The sequence below is a fragment of the Taudactylus pleione genome, unplaced genomic scaffold (assembly GCF_031769625.1).
Source record: "Taudactylus pleione unplaced genomic scaffold, aTauple2 ptg000985l, whole genome shotgun sequence".
Classification (NCBI taxonomy): Eukaryota; Metazoa; Chordata; class Amphibia; order Anura; family Myobatrachidae; genus Taudactylus; species Taudactylus pleione.
Genome location: NW_028285386.1, coordinates 2,151,594 through 2,172,430, shown reverse-complemented (window position 1 = coordinate 2,172,430; position 20,837 = coordinate 2,151,594). Strand labels below are relative to the sequence as shown.

The window sequence follows — 20,837 nt, the reverse complement described above, 5'->3', positions numbered from 1 at the left end:
GAATTTCAACCAAAATGGTTGTGGGGTCATAAATTGTCATTAAGAGTTTATTTTTTATTACTTCATAACGTTTAATTGTAATGGAATTAAATAATACCTAATTCATAATTAAAATACATATTTAAAATGTATTCAGAATAATGGAAATGTAAATTCAAAGAAAAAAACTGAGGTCGCCAAGTCCCATTTTCATTCAGAGAAACATTCCTTGAACCTGCATATGGAATCACAGTGGATCAAGCTTGGGTTTGGGTTAAAGACCACTATTTTGGATGCAGAAAAATGGTGTTCATTAATTATACATATCAGAAAGTGATGAATACAAGGGAGATGTAGGAGATAGATAGAATCCACAGATCACCGTAAAGAAACTAAGGGGCAAATGTCCAAAAGGGCAGCTTGCAAAAGTTGCTGCTTGGTATGTTTAAGCAGGAGACTTAAAATGGCAATACCATTCAAAGCAAAATAAGGCATGCACATTCATATTACACTGCGGCCTGCCTTCTGGTAGTGGGTACAACACAAGCCAAACATGGGCCAAATATTTAGTTTATTTAAAACTAACAATTGATTAGAAATATATATATCCAGTTGACTCAACTGATTGTTAGTGACTCTGGGGCCTATTCATCATCACTTATATTTTACAAAAGTATGTGAAAATTATAATTTTCACATGCTTTTGTGAAAAATAAGTGTCAGGGCCATTCATCAAGTTCCGAAAAAGCATTTTTATTGGAACTTGATGGTGTTATGGAACGTCATTCTGAGATGGTGTTCAGCCCCCGATAACCTTCACAGGCTGCTGTTTACACGGCAGCCTGTGAGGATTTACATGGCAACCACAGTAGAGGGATCTATTCCCTGCTATGTCTGCACTGCTGAGCCCCGGAGCACTACAGACATGTGGCCCGGACTCACTGAAAGAAGACAGGTGAGCTGGGCTAAGGAAATGCGGCGGTGGGGAGGAGGGGGGTGGACACCCGGGGGTGGATTGTACACCACACCTGCAAATGTACACCCGTGGTGGGGGGGGGGGAGTGAAGTCCGCAGCCTGTCTTGAAGCTGGACAGGCAGTGAAAACTGACCGAGTGCAGGAGAAAAGCCTTTCACTTTCGAAAAACTGCTTTGTAGAATCAGCAGTTTTTCTGAAGGGATAGTTTGGGGCAGGAGGCATGATGAATGCCCCCTAAACTGTGTTTGAACTCACAGCGAGTTCAAACCATAATTATCACATGTGATAATTATTTTTGATGAATAGGCCCAAATAATTCACTTGTACACGCAGAAAATGATTCCAGAATATCTTCTACTTTGTAATAAACATTGGTCGGATACAGATTGTACTCCCCATGACTCTTGTTGTAACACGGCTGCTAAAAGTATAAGGAAAGAAGAGGTTGAATAAGACAAACAAAGAGAAACTAATAAATGACACCATAGCGGGAGAGAGAACAATGGGATTCTTTCTAAATTGTGTGCGGCTCCAGAATAGCAGATCATTAGTAGGAATTAAAATGTGATAGAGACCTGTAGACCAGTCTATAACACAAGTGGCAGGAAGTCTAGAGCCATAATCTGGCTATTTGCATAAAGATTTAAAAATACTTAGGGGTCTATTCATGAAGATGTGCGTTATAGAATTGTTACTTATCACTGTAGATCGCATCACTTTGATCTATAGTTTTGATAAGTAGCAATTCATGTACACTTACCCGTTTCCTGAAGCGAAGCGGTAATTCCAGGTCCTGCAATATGGTCTTTTTTGCTTCTCTCCATCTTTGGGGGCTTCATTCTTCTGTGCATGCGCCAGCGTCTGTGCAGGTCATGGCTCATTACGATGGCGGCAGGGGATGGAGGTGACCAGGGCATATGCCGGGTCACCTTACTTAGCGGCGGCAGGGGAAGAAACAGGCGGGGGCCGGGGACAATCCGGATGGAGGTGATCCGGTCTATGTATATGCCAGGTCACCTTAGCGGCTGCAGGGGAAGGAATAGGAGGGGGATGCGGGCAGTCTGGGACACGGCATATGCCAGGTCGCCTTATAATAGTGAGAAAGGTGTAGGAATGGGGGAGGCACTGGGGCAGCCACCAGCCAGCACTGCAAGAGGTGACCCGGGATATGCATATACCCTGGGCACCCCTGATTGGCTGCTGGCAGAAAAGGGGGCGGAGATAACAGGGAGAAGGCAGGAAGACAGCGGTCTTCGCTGCTATTCTCCACTAACAGCTCTGCTTTCCGTTCCTTTATAAATGGCACTCACCATACAAATGTATGGTGATGCGATACACACAGGAGCAGGTGCATTACTGGAGAAGTAATACGTTTCTCCAGCGGTGTCCTGCTCTATGAATAGCACGAAGCAGAGAAGTGCCCTGTTTTCAACAGGACACTTCACTGCTTTATGAATAGACCCCTTTGTGACAAATTTGGACACCAAAAGTAACAAATTAGCATAAATTGAATATAGAATTTTATATATATATTTGATGTTTCATGTCTTTGAGGGGATCATGAAATAAACATTTACATACAATGTCCAGCGCTGCATAATATGTCAGCACTTTATAAATACAGTAGAAGACAATAATAAAATTAAACAAAAACCAGTCCAACAAGAACTCCACAGAGCACTATACAGTAGTCATATTGCAGTACTTAAACTGCTCATAATATCTAGTAATGTGGCCTTGTGGGCTCAGTGGTGCATAGTACAGGCAATGGACTAGTGAGAAGCAGAGGAAGGTTATATGGCTAGATGAGTCATCTCTCCCCATTGGGGAGATATACTAAAAGCCGCTCCCCCATGTATTATTGGGGGTTTGGGTAGTAAATGACAGGGGCGCTATGCGCCCTTGTCATTATCGGCGCTGCTATCTACAAGATAGCAGCTCCAATGGGCAGGGCAATGTATGAACGGTCAGTTCGCCTTACTGCTCTGCCAGCTGCAGCTATGGATATCGACCACTGCAGCTGGCGATGCCCTATCCTCTCACCAGGGACAACACTATCCTGCTGCGGTGGCTGCTGGCTCCGGGGCTGCACACGGGATCTTGCGATGATTGTGAGATCTCACGCATGCTCAGTGGAGCCGTCTGTGATTGAGACACAGCGCATCAGTTGATGTGCTGTGTGCTCAGCCGGGGATCGCCGGAGGGGGGAGTTATCACTCCCCCGCTCAGGCCGATGAGATGTTCATACATCTCTTGTTTAGTGCTTCCTGCTTCGCCTTGATAAAGTGCCGCTATAATACATCTCCCCCTATGTTCTCAGCAAATGGATAAGTGCATAGGAGCCCTACAGTCCTGAGTACTAGCTTCCCCTCCAACATGACCCCTTTCTCCAAGTACACAATGCTCTGCTCCTGGATTTACCACCTAATTTATGATTGCAGTCACCTGTGTTGGACTAGTTAATGGATGGGAAGGGAGTTTCTAATGCAGGTGGCTGCAATCATAAATTAAGAAGGAAGTCCAGGAGGAGATAATTTTGTACCTAATGGAACCGGTCATGTCTGGCTTCCATATGGCTAGATGAGTCATCTCTCCCCATGTTTTCAGCAAATGGATAAGTGCATAGGAACCCTAAGGTCCTGAGTACTTGCTTCCAAAAGTGAAGCATTCTGGTAGTTCTATAACACTGTGGAGTACATATTATTACCATGGTTTGGGTGCAGTCATTCTTTAGAACGCAATGTTAATCACCAGAAAGTTACTAAGCGATCACCTTCCCACCATGTTCCCATCCACAAAGGACATGTGGTAGAAGAGTTTACAGGATGTATATTATTTTACAAATAGATATTTTGTCAACATAAAAGTTTATTAAAACAGATGCATTAATTACACAACATTGTAGATGGGAAAATTAGGCCATGCCACTGACCCACACAAAGCAGGCCTCCATCTACACATTCCCAAGACTGCCTATTTTAACCTTGGAAAATTGTGGCAGTGCCACGAAAATGAATACTAGACTGAGATATACCTGGCCCAGACTATTTTCTATAAAATATAATATGTATAATATAATAATTGTGTGTTGGGGTGAGACAAAACACAAGGGAGCACGGAGTAATAAAAGCAGAGCTTCATTTTGGTTTCTTCCCCTTATTCAGACATGTAAGTTCCAACGATCCGGGTCGCAAACAGATAATTTTACAAAGTTGCGTGTGATCAGGTTGTAATAATGTAACTGTTTTTAGGTTTTCATTGTGTAAGACATGTTATAAGAGCCCACTATTTGAGGTTCTGGTAACAATATGACAATGCAATCTACTGTGTATATCAGGCCAATAAAGATGTCTTATTTGGAAGGGAAAAAGGCAGCAGGATTTATGTGCTAAATGGCTCTGTTCCGTGGCAGACAAAAGCCCATGCAATATGGTACCCTTACAGGGTCAATCATATTAGGTGCGTGGCGGGCCACAAAACACGTTCATAGGCACCGCAACTCACAGCCGATCTTGCCCCGTATTCGCAGATTTTTGTATGCAGCCCTATTTGGCTGCAAACAAAAATCAGCGAGTCCAGAGGTACCATAAGTACAGTATATGGCTGCACTTATTTGCACTGCGAGTTGACTCGGGGCTAATAGGATTGACCCCTAAGAGTATAAAAATCTACGGAAAAGATGATTGTCACTATTATATCTCAGCACAACCTAAAAGTAACACAAAAACAAACATGTATACTGGCTCAGCATTAGACAACTGCAGGAATCAATAACAGTGGTTGTGTATTCCCAGGTGTGCTGGCTCGTGGGGAATGATAGAATGAGCAATGTGCAATACGGACATTGGGGGATATTTTTCAAGATCATGGATCTATTTTTAGCATAAAAAAGGTCTAACTCAGATCTCTTTTTTGTTATGCAATGCTATATACAATAGTTGTATGCCAAAGATGGTAACCACAAGGATAATTGAGGTGAACCTTGCGGTTACCATCAAAGGCTACAATGTAGTGGTTCCCACCATAGACTTCAATGGAGCTTTCCCACCATTGATGTCTATGTGGGAAAGCTCCTACGGAAGTGTCCACTGATTGGCTGGCGGCTCCTGTAATGACAGGACTCACGTGGGTCCTGGACACAACGAGCTGGGTTTGCGGCCCGTTTTTTTTAACCCCGTGGATGCCTACTTGGACTGAAGAGGACATGGTCTATGCTAGGAATAGGTGAGTATGCATAGGTGGGAGTGTGCATGTATGCTTTAATAAAACTTTACTTTCACGGTATTTGTGTGTTGTGGTTATTTTAATATTTCTTTTGCAGGTGAACTACAGGTAACAGCAGGTCCTTGGTTCTCAAGTATCAGCATGCGGGGGAGGTTTGCTGGGACCTCTAGGGTGAGTTCTGAAAATGTGAAAGTGTGGCTCTATACTCGCACAATTTTGCAAACTCGGACCCTACTACATTTACCCCTCTACATTAGTAATACTGTATCTTAGGTCATACCATTGCTTTACTACTACAGTAAGTGCAAGCACAACTCACAATGACAGGTTCCTGCATTACTCTTATGTAATACGGTATTATAGGTCATACCATTACTATACTGCTACAGTAAGTGCAAGCACTGACTCACAATGACAGGTTCCTGCATTACCCTTATGTAATACAGTATTATAGGTCATATCATTGCTATACTGCTACCATAAGTGTAATCACTGACTTACAATGATAGACTCCTGCATTACTCTTATGTTATATGATATTTTAGGTCATACCATTACTATACTGCTACAGTAAGTGCAAGCAGGGTAGACACACCAGGTAAGACAAATGATTGATGATATAGGTAGATCAGAGGAATGGTCAAAAACGTGGCAACTACAGTTTAATGCTAAAAAATGCAAAATCAAGCACTTGGGGCTCAAAAACCCAAAGGCTGAATATACTGTAGTATCAAGGACACTATAATGCAAACTACAGAGGAGGAAAGGGATCTAGGAGTCACTATTTCAGGTGACTTAAAGGCAAACAAATATTGTAACAAAGCAATGAGAAAGGTAAGTCAGATGCTTGGTTGCATAGGGAGAGGAATCAGTAGTAAAAAGAAAGAAGTGATAATACCACTTTATAGGTCATTGGTACGGCCTCATCTTGAATACTGTGCTCAGTTCTGGAGGCCACATTTCCAGAAGGATATAAATACATTAGAGACTGTACTAAGAAGGGCAACTAAAATGGTGCAAGGTCTACACCACAAAATGTACCAGGAAATGTATAGTTTGGAGCAGAGAAGGGAAAGAAGGGACATGATAGAAACTTTCAAATACTGTATCAAGGGTTTTAACAAAGTGTAGGAGGGAGACATTCTTCAAAGGAAAAGAAGCACTAGAACGGGAGGGGGGGAGGTTCAAAGGAAATTGAAGGAAAAATTACCTTCACAGAAAGGGTAGTAGATAGCAATTTAAAAACATGCTTTGGATAGGCATAAGAATATCCTTACAAAGGACTTAGGATCAAATAGGGTTGAGGTTACCAAAAGGTTAAACAAAGGGGCAGACTAGATCGGCCAAGTGGTTCTTTTCTGCCTTCAAATTCTATGTTCCTATATAAGCACTGACTTACAACGAGAGACTCTTACTCTTATGTGCGCTTTGCTAATCACTTTCTGGAAATGAATTAATCATAAATGAAGGTTATTATGTATTTATATTTGGAGAAACACACTCAACTCATTTCTATCCTTCTGATCTATACCAGTTGATGGAAAATGAAACTTCCGCCTCAAATAGAATATAAGTTTGGGTTATGTAAAGCCCACAATACGCTCTCACATAAAATTAAGGACCTGAATCTGAGTCTCACACAAGTCCAAAAGCGGACGCATCTGTCAATTTGAAAGCAAACTGCACATGCACCGCAACATGCATACGCACCATGCAAGAGGCTCTGTGCACGGACGGTTCTCTCTGTCCATGGGATGGACATTTGTGGGTGGCAGTTGGATGGCTACCTTGTGACCGCAATGCAAAAGATCCATTTTGTGGGCGTTTTGTGCTAGCGGCGTGCCCATGTAGCCAGAGATCTGGGCTATGTTATGCGCATATGCCATTGGTACGCTTGTCTCTGACGGATCTTTTACACCCAGCTATCGATGATGGCTACAGAAATAGTGGCGCGGCGTGATGCATATGCATGAAGCCGTACAAATACTGGCATTAGCATAAAGTGGTATGTCTGTCTGCCACGCCGTCAGCATTCATAGCCACTTTGCGTCTGACTCGGGAAACCAGGCTGTCAATGTGTCACATTTGTTCTGTATAGATCCACTGAGTTTACCTGTGCTGCAAACATCTGTGAAGTGGTTAAAACAATGGAGATTTTTCTCAGTGATTACATGTAACAGGTGGCAACATAAAATCATCTAACAGATGACACAAAAACAGATGGTGAGATATATAAAGGGCTGACACTCAGCAAGTGTAAATGAATACATCTAGTGTACAAACTATGTGATTTCCCCTCTCCAATGTCATCATAAACAAAATAAAATCACGTAGAACACCACAAACTTTTGAACCATGTGTTCATCTCAAAAAGTGTAATATGCGATGTCGCCTGTCATGATACAGTAAATGTATATTACGACCTCTGTCTATAAAACAGAGAAATCCCACTGCTTGGAGAAGCTTCATTCAAGAATAACAACTGAGAAATGTTACACAGTCTGCTTATTATATTATAGTGCTGTTTTGAATTGTCTGGATATTATTATCCGTGTTTTGGTTCCTGCACATTAGGAAGCAAAAAGGGTTTGAATAGAGCCACTCTGGCAATGGGAGTACGTATTTCATACATTAAAGTCAGAAATAAAGAAAACACAGAACTGCCTCCATAAAACTTTAGTATTACAAAACTTCTACCGATTATTTACTAATCTAGAAAGTATTTCTGTATACGAAAATATTATAGACCTGTGTATGTATTTATATGCACATGAACAGAACTCTATATCATGCATTTTAATTTTCTTATGAAATTGTCACACATATCTGATAATTGTTCTATTATTTACATTTTCTGTTTTCCTCACGCGTTTTACATTTTAATAAAGCACCCCTTTCACAAATGATAGTTATCATGTATTTATATATGGAGATAGATACACAACGCTTTTCTGTCCTCTAACATGTATGAGCTGAAGAAATGCAAATCAGCTCCGCAAAAAGATTTTTGTTGTGGTTAAGGCACTCTTACAGAAACATTAATTTTGTCATATTTGTTCAGTTACCCACAAAGCTGCATTATGCTGGATAAATCTGCAGACTTAAACCCAAGTGGCTTTCTCAACAGTGTTTGACCAGTAATCCCTGATGATGCTGGAACATCCGCTTACAAAAAGTTGTGTATGTGACTGTCTGCGCCCTCCTCTGCAACAGGTGCAGGATCATCCAGTGATTCTATAGAAGAATTGATCCTAATTCATGGAAGATTTTCACCTCTGAACATCACCCCTGTCCCTGTTACGATGTACCACCAAGTTCCGAAGGAAGATCAGGATCTGGAACCACACCTGATTTTGGTTCTGCTGAACCTGCATAAACAAAGTGAAAGAAAGAAATAAGTGTTACATAAGCTGTTTCTATCCATGTGTATGAAAGTGAAACATTACATATGTATTGTGTCCCCCTCTGAATCAGAAACTGGTATTTTTTGGAAATTCAAATCATGGTCTCTTATAAAAGCTAATTTAAAGCCAGCATGCACTTTATACTTTTCTCTGTTAAAACAGGTTAAGGTGACACCTTAACTGTCAATTCAATCTAAAACAAAGCATCCACTAGGGATGACTATCGATGGTTAGCAACCATCGATGGTTTGTGACAGATAGTTAATAGTTTTGCTGTTGACTGCAGAGGCACAGCAATGCTTTTTTTGTCACCGGCACGGGGGGCTCAGCGTTTTCTTTGTAGTACCTGTCATCCCTGTCTCCTTCACTGATTGTCACGCCATATCTACAGCATGGATACCATTGATAGTTCAAAGCATTGATGGTTCTCTGTCGATGGTTTCATGTTATTGATGTTAAGCACTGAGGGCATTATCTATGGAAATCATCAATGGTGAGCTCTTCGATGGCCATCCCTAGCATTCACCCATGTGTGTTAATGAAGCTAGGTTCAGAATTAAATAGACTCTTTGGGCCTGATTCAGACCCACTCGCAAGCAGCTGTCCGCTCGCAAGTGGGTCGATGTTGTGCACTGCGCATGCGACGACGGCGGGAGCTCCGTCGTGCGCATGCGCCAGACGCGACGAGCGAAGGACTTTCCTTCGCTCGTTGTGTCTGATCAAAGGGGGCGTGCTGTCGATGTTGATTGACAGCACGCCCCCTTTGGTGGGCGTGCCTCCCTGACGGGGGCGTTCCCAAGGGAACGCCTACCGTCAGAAGCCGGCCCACTGACATCACTAGTGATGTCAGTGGGAGTGATTTTGGCTCTGATAGAGCCAAAATCACTCCGGGCCTTGCGGTTGAAAAACTCAACCGCAGGCTCCGGCTCGCAGTGGCGATGGTCGCGATGGTCAAGACCATCGCGGCCATCAACCTGCACGCTCGTACAGGCTGTGGGTGGTGACCCACAGCTATACGAGCGTCCAGGAGGACGATCCATAATTATGGAGGACGGCCCTCATTCAGAGCGTGCGCTCTGCTCAGAGCGTACGGCTCTGAATGAGGGCCTTTATTCCTTGGTATAAAATCACAGCTAGGATACTGTGATTTCAAAGGTGCAAATCAGAAATTGAAAATACATATATGTGGTTCTACAAAGGATTGTGAAATGTTATACAAAAATGGCAGCCTCTTTTTATCGAGGAGTGGAAGTGCAGGTGTCCTGTGGGCTAGGGAGCAGTGATACTGCTTGATGAGCTACAGTGCTTATTTCAGAGAACATATCCTATTATGCATCTGCTTGGAACATAGGGCCTGATTCAGACCCACTCGCGAGCGGCTGTCCGCTCGCAAGTGGGTCGATGGTCTGCACTGCGCATGCGCACGACGGAGGGAGCTCTGTCGTGCGCATGCGTGAGACGTGACTAGCGAAGGACTTTCCTTCGCTCGTTGTGTCTGATCAAAGGGGGCGTGCTGTCGATGTTGATTGACAGCACGCCCCCTTTGGTGGGCGTGCCAGGGGCGTGCCTCCCAGACGGGGGCGTTCCCAAGGGAACGCCTACCGTCAGAAGCCGGCCCCACTGACATCACTAGTGATGTCAGTGGGAGTGATTTTGGCTCTGATAGAGCCAAAATCACTCCGGGCCTTGCGGTTGAGAAACTCAACCGCAGGCTTCGGCTCGCAGTGGCGATGGTCGAGATAGTCAAGACCATCGCGACCATCATCCTGCACGCTCGTATATGCTGTGGGTGGTGACCCACAGCTATACGAGCGTCCAGGAGGACGCTCCATAATTATGGAGGTGGGCCTAATTCAGAGCGAGCGCTCTGGTCAGAGCGTCCGGCTCTGAATCAGGGCCATATTCAGATCAGCACACCACCCAGTAAACCTGCCTGCATCCCGGGGATTTATATCAGGCTGGCAGTAATACCCCTGTTACACCAACCGAATAACCCGGGTTATTGCCGGGTCGACCCGGGTCGATGTTCTGTGTGAACGGCTCCCAGAAAAATTTCCCGGGTTGATTTACCCAGGAATATTACTCGGGTTGAGAGCAGGGTTGAACACGGGTTGTTCCCGTGTCATGCGGCAGTGTGAACGGGTGCTACCCTGCTTATCTAACCCAGCTAGCTCTGAAAGATGCTGATTGGAGCTTCTGGGGCACTGGCAGATGATGTAATTTGTCAGTGCCCTGCAGAGAGATGCACATGAAGCCATCGCTTGCCTGCTTAACCTCCTGCACCACAGCAGCCTGACCAGCAGCCACAAAAGTAGGCAGGCACACAGCCTGCCATAGCCAGAACTGCAGCCTGCACCACAGCTTGACCAGCAGCCACAAAAGCAGGCAGGCACACAGCCTGCCATAGCCAGAACTGCAGCCTGCACCACAGCCTGACCAGCAGCCACAAATGCAGGCAGGCACACAGCCTGCCACAGCCAGAACAGCAACCTGTAGCAATGCTGTAATCAGTCCCCACCCCTCTCTTTTGTTGCCTTTTGTGACCATCTTTGTCAGACCTTAAAACAGACCATTTTTAATTACTTCTATAGAGAAAAGCAGGGATTACCCGGGTTCAGTGTGAACGGGGCAAACCCGGGAATAACCCGGGTCAAGTTGCAGTGTAAACGGGGTCTGAAGCCGAGTTCGACCCGGGATTGAACAGTGTTCAAATTCCAGGGTTGGACCCGGGATTTTGGTGTAAAAGGGGTATTAGTTGTGCTTCCCTGCCTTTGACACGAGTGGAGACTACTAATAATCGCCGCTACTCCTCTGCAGATAGATACAGATTGTAATACTGCTTAGCAATTCCTATGCCACTCAAAGCTGCTGAAGACCTAACTTCTACTGTCCAAGCTTAATATTTCCTTACATCCCAAAAGCAGCAAGCCAGACATCCATAATAATCGGAGTGCTCTCAATGATTTATCCTATTCCAAAAATGCTACAGGAATTAAGGACTCAGTTGTCACCAGCATCAAATAAAAAACATTCAGTTTGCAAGAAGCATCACTGGCATCACAAGGGGGGGTGCGGTCCACACCCGGGTGTCACCCGCCGAGGGGTGATACCAAAGTGCCGACTCCTCAGTGACAGGAGCCGGGTGCTGCACTGTAGCATTATGTGCAGCACTCGGCTCCTAACACAGTGAGGGACAGAGTAACAGCCCGGTTTCCTTGCAGGGGGCAGAAGAATACTGAGACCAACATCACTCATCCACCCGTCATGTCATCACTCATCCACCTGTCATGTCACCACTCATCCACCCGTCATGTCATCACTCATCCACCCGTCATGTCATCACTCATCCACCCGTCATGTCATCACTCATCCACCTGTCATGTCATCACTCATCCACCCGTCATGTCATCACTCATCCACCCGTCATGTCATCACTCATCCACCCGTCATGTCACCACAAATCACCTTTTTTGTCAAAACACAACCCAAAATGATTACAAATAACGAGCAAGATGTTATGAAAATATGGGATTTTTGAGTCCTGTATCAGATAGAGAGAAGCACCAACGACATGACGTTAGCTTATGCTTGTATTGTGTAAGCACTAATAAGTTCCTCCAGGAGTCTGCACTCCGCAGAAGATTCAGTAAGCCTCTATGAGGGTGGTTCAATGAATAAACAAGACCTCTCACATGTGTAATGTTCTCCATTTTATTCTATTTTCCCGCCAGAGCAAGAGCAGGTAGATCACTGCTTCCACTCACAGCCATTACACTGCGTCTAACATCAGTCATATTGTCCCAACATCAGCTGTAAGATGGCGGGGCTGGCGGACACATGGCCAAACATTGAGGTGCGTAGTGTGATCAGATTTAGGCATCTAAAGGGCACATCAGTAGCTGAAATTAATTTTCCTTCATTTGTGCAACACTGAAGATCTGATTTTGGAGGACAAACTTTCTCAAGTTAGTGATATTACTGAGAAACTGAACATCTTAGCCTGTTCTGTGCACGACATCGTTCATGAGCAACTGGGGTACAGGAAAAAGTGTTCCTGCTGGGTACTGAAGCAACTCACAGAAGTTCACAAACCCAATAGGATGGGATTGTCTCTTGTGCACCTGACTCAGTACCATGAGGAAGGAGAGCAGTTCTTGTAGTGTATTGTTACAGGCGATGAAACGTGGGTGCATCATGTGACATCGGAGATGAAGCAAGCATTCATGACATGGAAACACACATTGTCCCCACCTTCAAAGAAATTCAAAACAAACTCCATCAGTTGTTTTGGGACCACAAGGTCATGCTTCTTGTTGATTTCCTCACTTGGACCACTGAAAAAGCACCTGGGTGGAAGGCGATTTGCAACCGACGGTGATGTTCACCAAGCCTTCATGTCCTGGCTTCAGGCACTTGACAATGATTTCTGCTATGCCTTGATAGATTCCTTTGTGTACCGTTGGAACAAATGCTTAGACAAGTTGGGGAAAAAATAACCTGTACCAAGGCCATACTATTGATTATACCTATGAGGTGAATAAATTTACGCATTGAGAGTTCTTCTTACATTATTTATTGAACCACCCTCGTAGTTTATCAAATCTGATTTCTGCAGCAGCCTCAAGTTACAGTATGTCTCATTACCTCTGTAGATTACTGTTCTAGACAAAGCTGCAAAAGGTTTCAGTTCTAGTTGATCCAGAGTTTGTTGGAAGCTTTGTGGATGTGGAAGTCTTTGCACAACATGACATTCATCTCATTAAATAACGAGGTTCTTTTCCTAGAGAAATTACTGATGCTACTCCCAACACTCCCGATCCTGACACCATGGGGAACCTGCCCCTAGAGGCCCAAACTCATAAGGGATATCTGGAAGTGCTCTGCCTAGATGTGGTCAGCTGTACGTGTGCAGTGGCTCTCAATGGATTCTCATTTAACACAACATATTCCAGCACCTCTTCAAGACATCATAATTTCTGCCATGGAGGAATCAGCTGCCAAGGAAAACTTAGTTCAAGTAAAAAGGCTTTACCTCAACATCTATCATGATATATCTGTTTCCACAGCAACCAATTTTGGAACGTGATGCATCAGATACTGCCAGGTGAGCCATCCTGACATAGAAGAGGGAATACAAATTGGTCCTCTGATCTAGTGTCTTCTTCTCCAGCACAATGCAACTGTGGTATTGAAGAATTACTGGCCATCAGGGTGGCATTTTACAAGTGGAAAGTGAACACACATTCCGAGAACCATTTATGCGGATCCAAAAAAACAAGAATATTTGAATACAGTGAGATAGCTAACCTCTAACCACCTAGGAACGCCCATCTGTGTCCCTCAGTGGTAACCATTGGGACAGATGCTTTTCGGAAGCATGTGCAGAATTTAAACATTGGGCGCATGCACCTGATCTTTTAATCGCGTCCACCTTTAAATCAGGCCCTTAATCCCTGTTCCTCTGGATATGGAAGCAGTGGTTCTGACTGGTGAGACACAGCTGCAGTTATTATCTAAGCCCTTGAGAACATTTAGCCCACTTTCTGACTTGTGGGGACTGCCAGGTTATTGTGCTATTCTGTATTGACCCTGTGCTTCTCTGACTTCTGATTTTCTGTGTATAACGTTGGCTATTCCTTACAGTCTTCTTGTCTCTTTACCCCTCGCTTTATATATGGACTCCTCTAACTCTTTGACTCCAGTAGATACTACAGATCATCTTGGCTATTCCTCTGCAAGTAGTTACAGATTGTTATTCCGCTCACTGATTCCTATGCCACTCCTTGCTACTGGAATCCTAACTTCCATTTGTCCTTGCATCCGAGAAATACCACATCTCAACGACTGGCAATTCATAACAGATTTAATTAGCGCCAATTAGCTAAGTTATAAAACACTGGTAACGCTGTTGCACATAACAATTTAGACACTTGTCCTTGGAATAAGAAGCAGAAGGTTACTGACATAAAGGGATCGTCACAGATTTAATGTTCTTTATAAAGATCAGGGGTCTTTTGTTGCCCTAGCGGCACTTGTACACCTCCTCCCCCTGGTGACTCCAGTCAGTAGCTGCTCATTCCAAAAGAGAGACTATGGGGCCTATTCATCATCACTTAATTTTGACAAAAGCAGGTGAAAAAGCACATTTTCACCTGCAATTGTTAAAATTAAGTATTCGGGCCATTCATTAAGAAGGTGAAGCAGGAGATATCACAGATATCTTCTACTTACCTTCTGTTTGCGGAATGGCCCGCTGTCCCCATACACTAGTATCACAGATATCTCCTACTTACCTTCTGTTTGCGGAATGGCCCGCTGTCCCCATACACTAGTATCACAGATATCTCCTACTTACCTTCTGTTTGCGGAATGGCCCACTGTCCCCATACACTAGTATCACAGATATTTCCTACTTACCTTCTGTTTGCGGAATGGCCCACTGTCCCCATACACTAGTATGGGGACAGAATTCATCAAGCTCCGAAAATATTATATTTTCGGAGCTTAACTGTGGGGGCATTCGCCATCTTCAGCTGGCGAATACCCCCGCTTGTTCTTGGCCGCCCGCTCTACCCTATGGGAAGAGAGTCCGGCTTGCGAGAAGGGATCCTTCCGGATCCCTCCGCCCCTGTCCGGCTCCTTCCGCCGGACGTCGGGGCTCTTGTATGCATTCGTGACCTGTAGGTCGCACATGCGCACCGCCGTCACTGCTCCGACCGAAAAGGAGCAGTGAAGCCGCTCACGGGGCAGCTGATTTCACATCTGCCACCACGCCGGAGCAATTCATCATTGGCCGAGGCGAATTAGGGTGTTAATTATCGGGGTCCGAACGGACCCCGATAATTAACAACATGAACAGGCCCCATGGTGAGAAGAAGAATGCCACTCTCTCACCACAAACTGCAGGAAAGAGCCCAGAAGACTTATTTCATTCACCATGTACTCCTTCTCCCATATATTACAGTGTTCAGTGACCAGATTGCTGGAGGACATAGGAATATTGGCCAATAAGGTGAGAGCCACGTATAGGACCCCTGCAGGGCCTACTAGGATGGTGCCGTCTGACATGAGGTTCCCCGATATTCATGTATATTCCGGACATACAGGGAGAGTAGGGAAGGAGGTTGCACACGGTATATACAGTATTTTATTTATTTAAAAAATAGTGTACTAAACATTTCTACTGTGCTGCCCACTTCTCCACTGCAATATGAGTGCCCAAGAACTGGTGGAGCCCTGCCGTTTTGCACTCCGCTTGCATTATAAAACAATTGAATACAAAATAAAAAGAATATATTAATGAATAATAAAAGAATCATTAAACTAAACTCAAACTATTTATTTTTTACATTTAATCAATCACTGAACTGCAGCTCCAGATGCAACAAAAATTATATTGCAAACCTTTAACCCACACTGCACTTAGGTTTTCATGTCCAAACCTTCCTAGAAGTCCCAGCGTGAAGGGTTTGAGAGTGAGCAGTGAGCCATCTGCAAGTGATTTGACACTATGTGGGTCACAGGGTTAATCTTCAATTTAAACCACACTGCTGAGGCAGCAGAACTGGGGTTTTATATAGTACAGTCAAAAACCTCCCTCTCACACAAACATCGCCCTATTAATACAGCCCCTTTTATACAGTTTGCTTCTGACAAAGGCCTAACATTATGGCCCATCTTACACTTTTCCTCTGTTCCAAATATAGGCTACTTTTAAAGATTATATTTTTTTTGCAAAAGTAAAACTATGTTACTGGAGGACTTATGGTGCCTACACACATGGCGATATTTTACACAATCTGGCCGATTCCCGATTCTGAAGCATCGGAACGACAGATCGTGTAAAATATGCCCAAATCGTGAGTAAATCATAAGTCCCCACTCACGATCACGATGCGATGCGCATCCCCGCTGGTCATACATCGCATCGTCAGTTCTGCCGTGCTGTAGGGCAGGTCTCCCAATATGGGACACAATGCACTGGAGAAAAGTCTGAATGCACGACAGATCGTTTGAAGATTGGACACTGCAAACACCAAATCGTGTGCAGAGCTGCCGGGGAGAGTTTTCAAGGGAAATCGTACACGATGTCGGATCGTGAGCACATCGCTATGTGTGTAGGCACCTTTACTGTAGTATGTTTAATGACATTTTATGCCTAGTCCAATGACTCACACACATCTGAGATGTCTCTTTTCTGTAGACTCGGAAAAATAGGGATTCTTTTCCTAAAGCTTCTTGTTAAAGGAAAATACCACCTAAAACTTAAAATTAGGTTTGGGTGGATTTTAGTATGTTCTTTATCAACTCTTCCCTGGCTAATACAGTCTGCCCTCTGGCAAGTGGTATATTCATTTCTGTGAATAAAACACTGACCCCTTACACGCTGAGACCTTACCCACCTGCATAGACCAGAAATAAACAGCTCTGTGCTGATTCTGTATCATACTATTATCACACTGTAATCAATACATGAGAAAGTTTATTTACTACTTGCCAAACTTGTCTATGTATCATACAGTGGCAAGAAAAGTATGTGAACCCTTTGGTATTACCTGGATTTCTACATAAATTGGTCACAACATGTGATTTGATCTTCATCTAAGTCTAAAGGGTATATTTACTAAAGTGAGAGCTTTTAGAAGTGGAGATGTTGTCCCTAGCAACCACTTAGATTCTAGCTATTATCTTCTAGAAGGTGCTATTTAAATGTTAAGCAGTATCTGATTGGTTGCCATGGCAGCAACATCTCCATTTCTAAAAATGCTCACTTTAGTAAATATACCCCTAAGAATAGACATAGACATAGTCTGCTTAAACTAATAACGAACAAACAATTATAAGGTTTTGATGACTTTATTGAAAACCATGTAAACATTGTAGTGTATTGTAGAAAAACATATGTGAACCTTTGGATTTATTACATGGTTGGTTCTTTGGCAGCAATAACTTCAACCAAACATTTCCTGGATCAGACTTGCACAAGGGTTGTAGTTATTAGACCAGCTGTCAGGATTTCCGCCTCTCTAAATCCCAACGGCTAAAGCCCGACACGGGACTTAACATAGGCATCAAAATACCGCCGCCTATCTTAATCCCAACACCGGACTGCATAAGGACGCCGTCCCGAACAAGGTAAGTCCGGGGCGCCTTAGCAGTTAGCTGCGGAGGGCAGTTAGATTTAGGCACCCCCCAGGAATCGGTAAGGTTAGGGGAAGGGGTTAGGCGCCACTAGGGGGAGGTTAGGGTTAGGCACCCCCCCAGGAGGGTAACGGTTTAGGGTGTGGGAAGGGAGGGTTAGGTTTAGGCAGCCCCGTGGGGACTTAGGGTTAGGCACCACCCTGGGAGTTTTAGGGTTAGGTACCACCAAGGGAGGGTTAAGGGAGGGATAGAGGAGGATTAGAATATTTACCAGCCCCAGTCGGGATCTCCTCCTGTCGTGCTTCCGCAGTCGGGATTTGAACTGATAACCGGTATTTCAATCCCATTCCCTGCACAATAGTCAGGTGGGATATTGTAACATTCCTCCTTACATAATGGTTACATTTCAGCAATATAATTGGGAACCGATGGTTCCTACTACTCGTTTGGGACACCGTATATTAAAGATAACTTTATGGGAACAGATTTACGCGATATTGGGTGAGTGCTATACTAAAGGGGATTTGAATATATGAAATAAGGAAGCACGTGTGGCCATAAAAGAAACCTTTCGATGAACATATCTCATTTAACCTGGGTGAGTCCAGAGGTTTCCTTGACATTCATTCATAGAAGTCAGGCTCCTGTTTATGACTGACACCCTTTCTTCTTAAATTCCTTGGAGATTATAGGACGTCTCCACGTGAACGTCAACAAGGAAAAAAGAAAACAACATTGGCCCTGCATGTAGCGTTTGTTGTATATCCATCTCAGAAGCAAAAGGTGCTTTCAGGACTGTGCATGCCCAGGTAAACATATGTATGCAGAATGAAATGTCCCCGCTGTGCCTCTCTGTGCTTAAACGGAGAAGGTATGGGCCCTGCTGGTATAGCCCATGTAGAATACTCTCTATGTAGAGGGGAAGTAGGTACATATACACCTCTTAGGAGATGTATCTATTGCGGTATCCTCCCCCGGTACAAGATCCATAAATTGCGGAAATCCACAGGCATGCTAAGATTCCTGCGGCTCTCCACATTATGCAAATGTTTATGGACACAATTTACACTTATGTTTTTGGCACAAAGTTAATTGAATTAATAACGGAGATAGCCACAGCAGTTTTCTCTGTTTGAAAGATCCACAGAGACTGCGGGCTTAACATACCGGTAAAAGGATAACAATTTTTTTTCTTGACATTTTTCTTTTATATATTTTTGTGATTTTATAATACATGGCCATGGTGAATATTAATTAAAAGCATATGCTCTCAACAAATTAGAGGAACTCCATGTGTGAGTACGCAGCTTAAGGCTGATAAAGGAGACTGTGAACTGCTTCAATATATATATGTTGTGCCTATGTGAGCAGGAAAGATACGTACTGCTTACACAAACTGTTATAGATCTATTTTGAATCTTCTGACTGATACATAAGGATTCATATAAATATCTTTGAAAGTGGATAACAGCATACTGCCGGCAATGGAGTAAGGCAGTGGAGGAAAAATACTGTGTATTAATCTGCATCTGAAGCACAAAATTGCTACATTTTATATCCATTTAATTACAGAAGCTGCTGAATCTTCCGCAGGACTAACTATCAACCCGGTTGCGAGCACATCGGTGCTTGCGACCGGGTCTGAATGAGACCCAAAGCCCATTGTTGTCATGCCGGGACAAAAGACAAAAAAATCCACTTCTCCTATCCGGACAACAGTTGTCAAGCCATATGTGCCCATTGCCAAGCAAGAGTAAGTAGAGGGAGGGACCTAAACCACCTAGGAACCTCCTCCTTGTTACGTCACTTGGAGCGCATTCATCAAATATCAAAGTGTTTGGCGCCAAGGTCCAAAACTCAAAAAGTAACAAGTCCTGTATCACCTACCTGCTCACTCTCTGTGAGATCCAAGCGCCTTCGATCTCCAACACCAACACCTGCATCATCAACATCCTCATTCGTCATCGGGAGTAGTCCTGCTGCATCCAATGTTGGTATTCAAAGCATGATTGACTACTCTCCTATCCATGATTCCTCAGAAGGATCCTTGTTGACTACGCCTGTTGCTGCTGCTGTTGCTGTGAGTGGATCTTCATCCCAGAAGGGGACCAGGAGGAAGACTACTTGTAGCGTATCCTCCAAAAAACAATTAACTGTCAAAGAATCGTTTGCAAGGTCAAACAAGTTTGACAGCAACCACCCAGTTGCACAGCGGATTACTGACACCATAACAACTATGCTGGTATTAGATGTACGTCCAGTATCTGCCATTACTGCAGTGGGTTTTCAACAGTTAATTAAGGTCCTGTGTCCTCGCTACCAGATCCATTCTAGATTCCACTTCGCTAGAACAGCAATTGCAAGTCTGTACAAGGACATTAAAAAAAACCTTACTAATGTTCTCAGAAATGCCGTTGTACCCACTATCCACTTGACCATTGATATGTGGACAAGTGGGACAGGGCAAACTAAGGATTACATGACTGTGACAGCCCACTGGGTAGGTGTATTGTCTGCAACAGCAGCAGCAACATCTACCAAAAGACAGCTGATACAGAGGCAGGCTACTCTGTGCATCACAGGTTTCACTAAGAGGCATACTGCTGAGAACCTCTTAGAAAACTCAGGGAAATCATTGCTAAATGACTTACTCCACTTGGACTCTCCTCAGGATTTGTGATTTCGGACAATGCCACCAACACTGTGAGAGCATTACATGTGGGCCAATTCGAACACGTGCCATGTTTTAATTAATTTGGTGGTGCAACGTTTTTTAAAATCTGCCGCGCTCGTGCAGGAGATGCTCTCGGTGGCCCGCAAAATATCCAGACATTTTAGACATTTGGCGACCGCTTGTTGGAGATTGCATGACCAGCAGGTACTGTTAAATTTGCCCTGCCATCGGCTGAAGCAAGAGGTAGTAACTCGGTGGAATTCTACCCTCTATATGCTTCAGCAGATGGAGGAACAGCAAAAGGCCATCCAGGGCTATACAACAGACTGTGATATAGGCCGTGGAGGGGGAATGCACCTTACTCAAGCGCATTGAAGAATAATTTCCGTGTTGTGCAAGATTCTCAAACCCTTTGAACTTGCCACACGTGAAGTTAGTT

General features: G+C 44.0%; 1 protein-coding gene across 1 annotated transcript in view; it reads right to left on the bottom strand.

The window, feature by feature from the left end:
- Positions 1–8,336: 8,336 nt before the first annotated feature.
- LOC148454551 (bcl-2-modifying factor-like) overlaps positions 8,337–20,837 on the bottom strand; it is a 79,136-nt gene continuing 66,635 nt past the window's right edge. Inside the window, exon 4 of the mRNA XM_088460802.1 lies at positions 8,337–8,547. Coding sequence (XP_088316928.1) covers positions 8,449–8,547 — 99 coding nt within the window. The 3' untranslated portion in view covers positions 8,337–8,448. The remainder of the gene's footprint in view (positions 8,548–20,837) is intronic.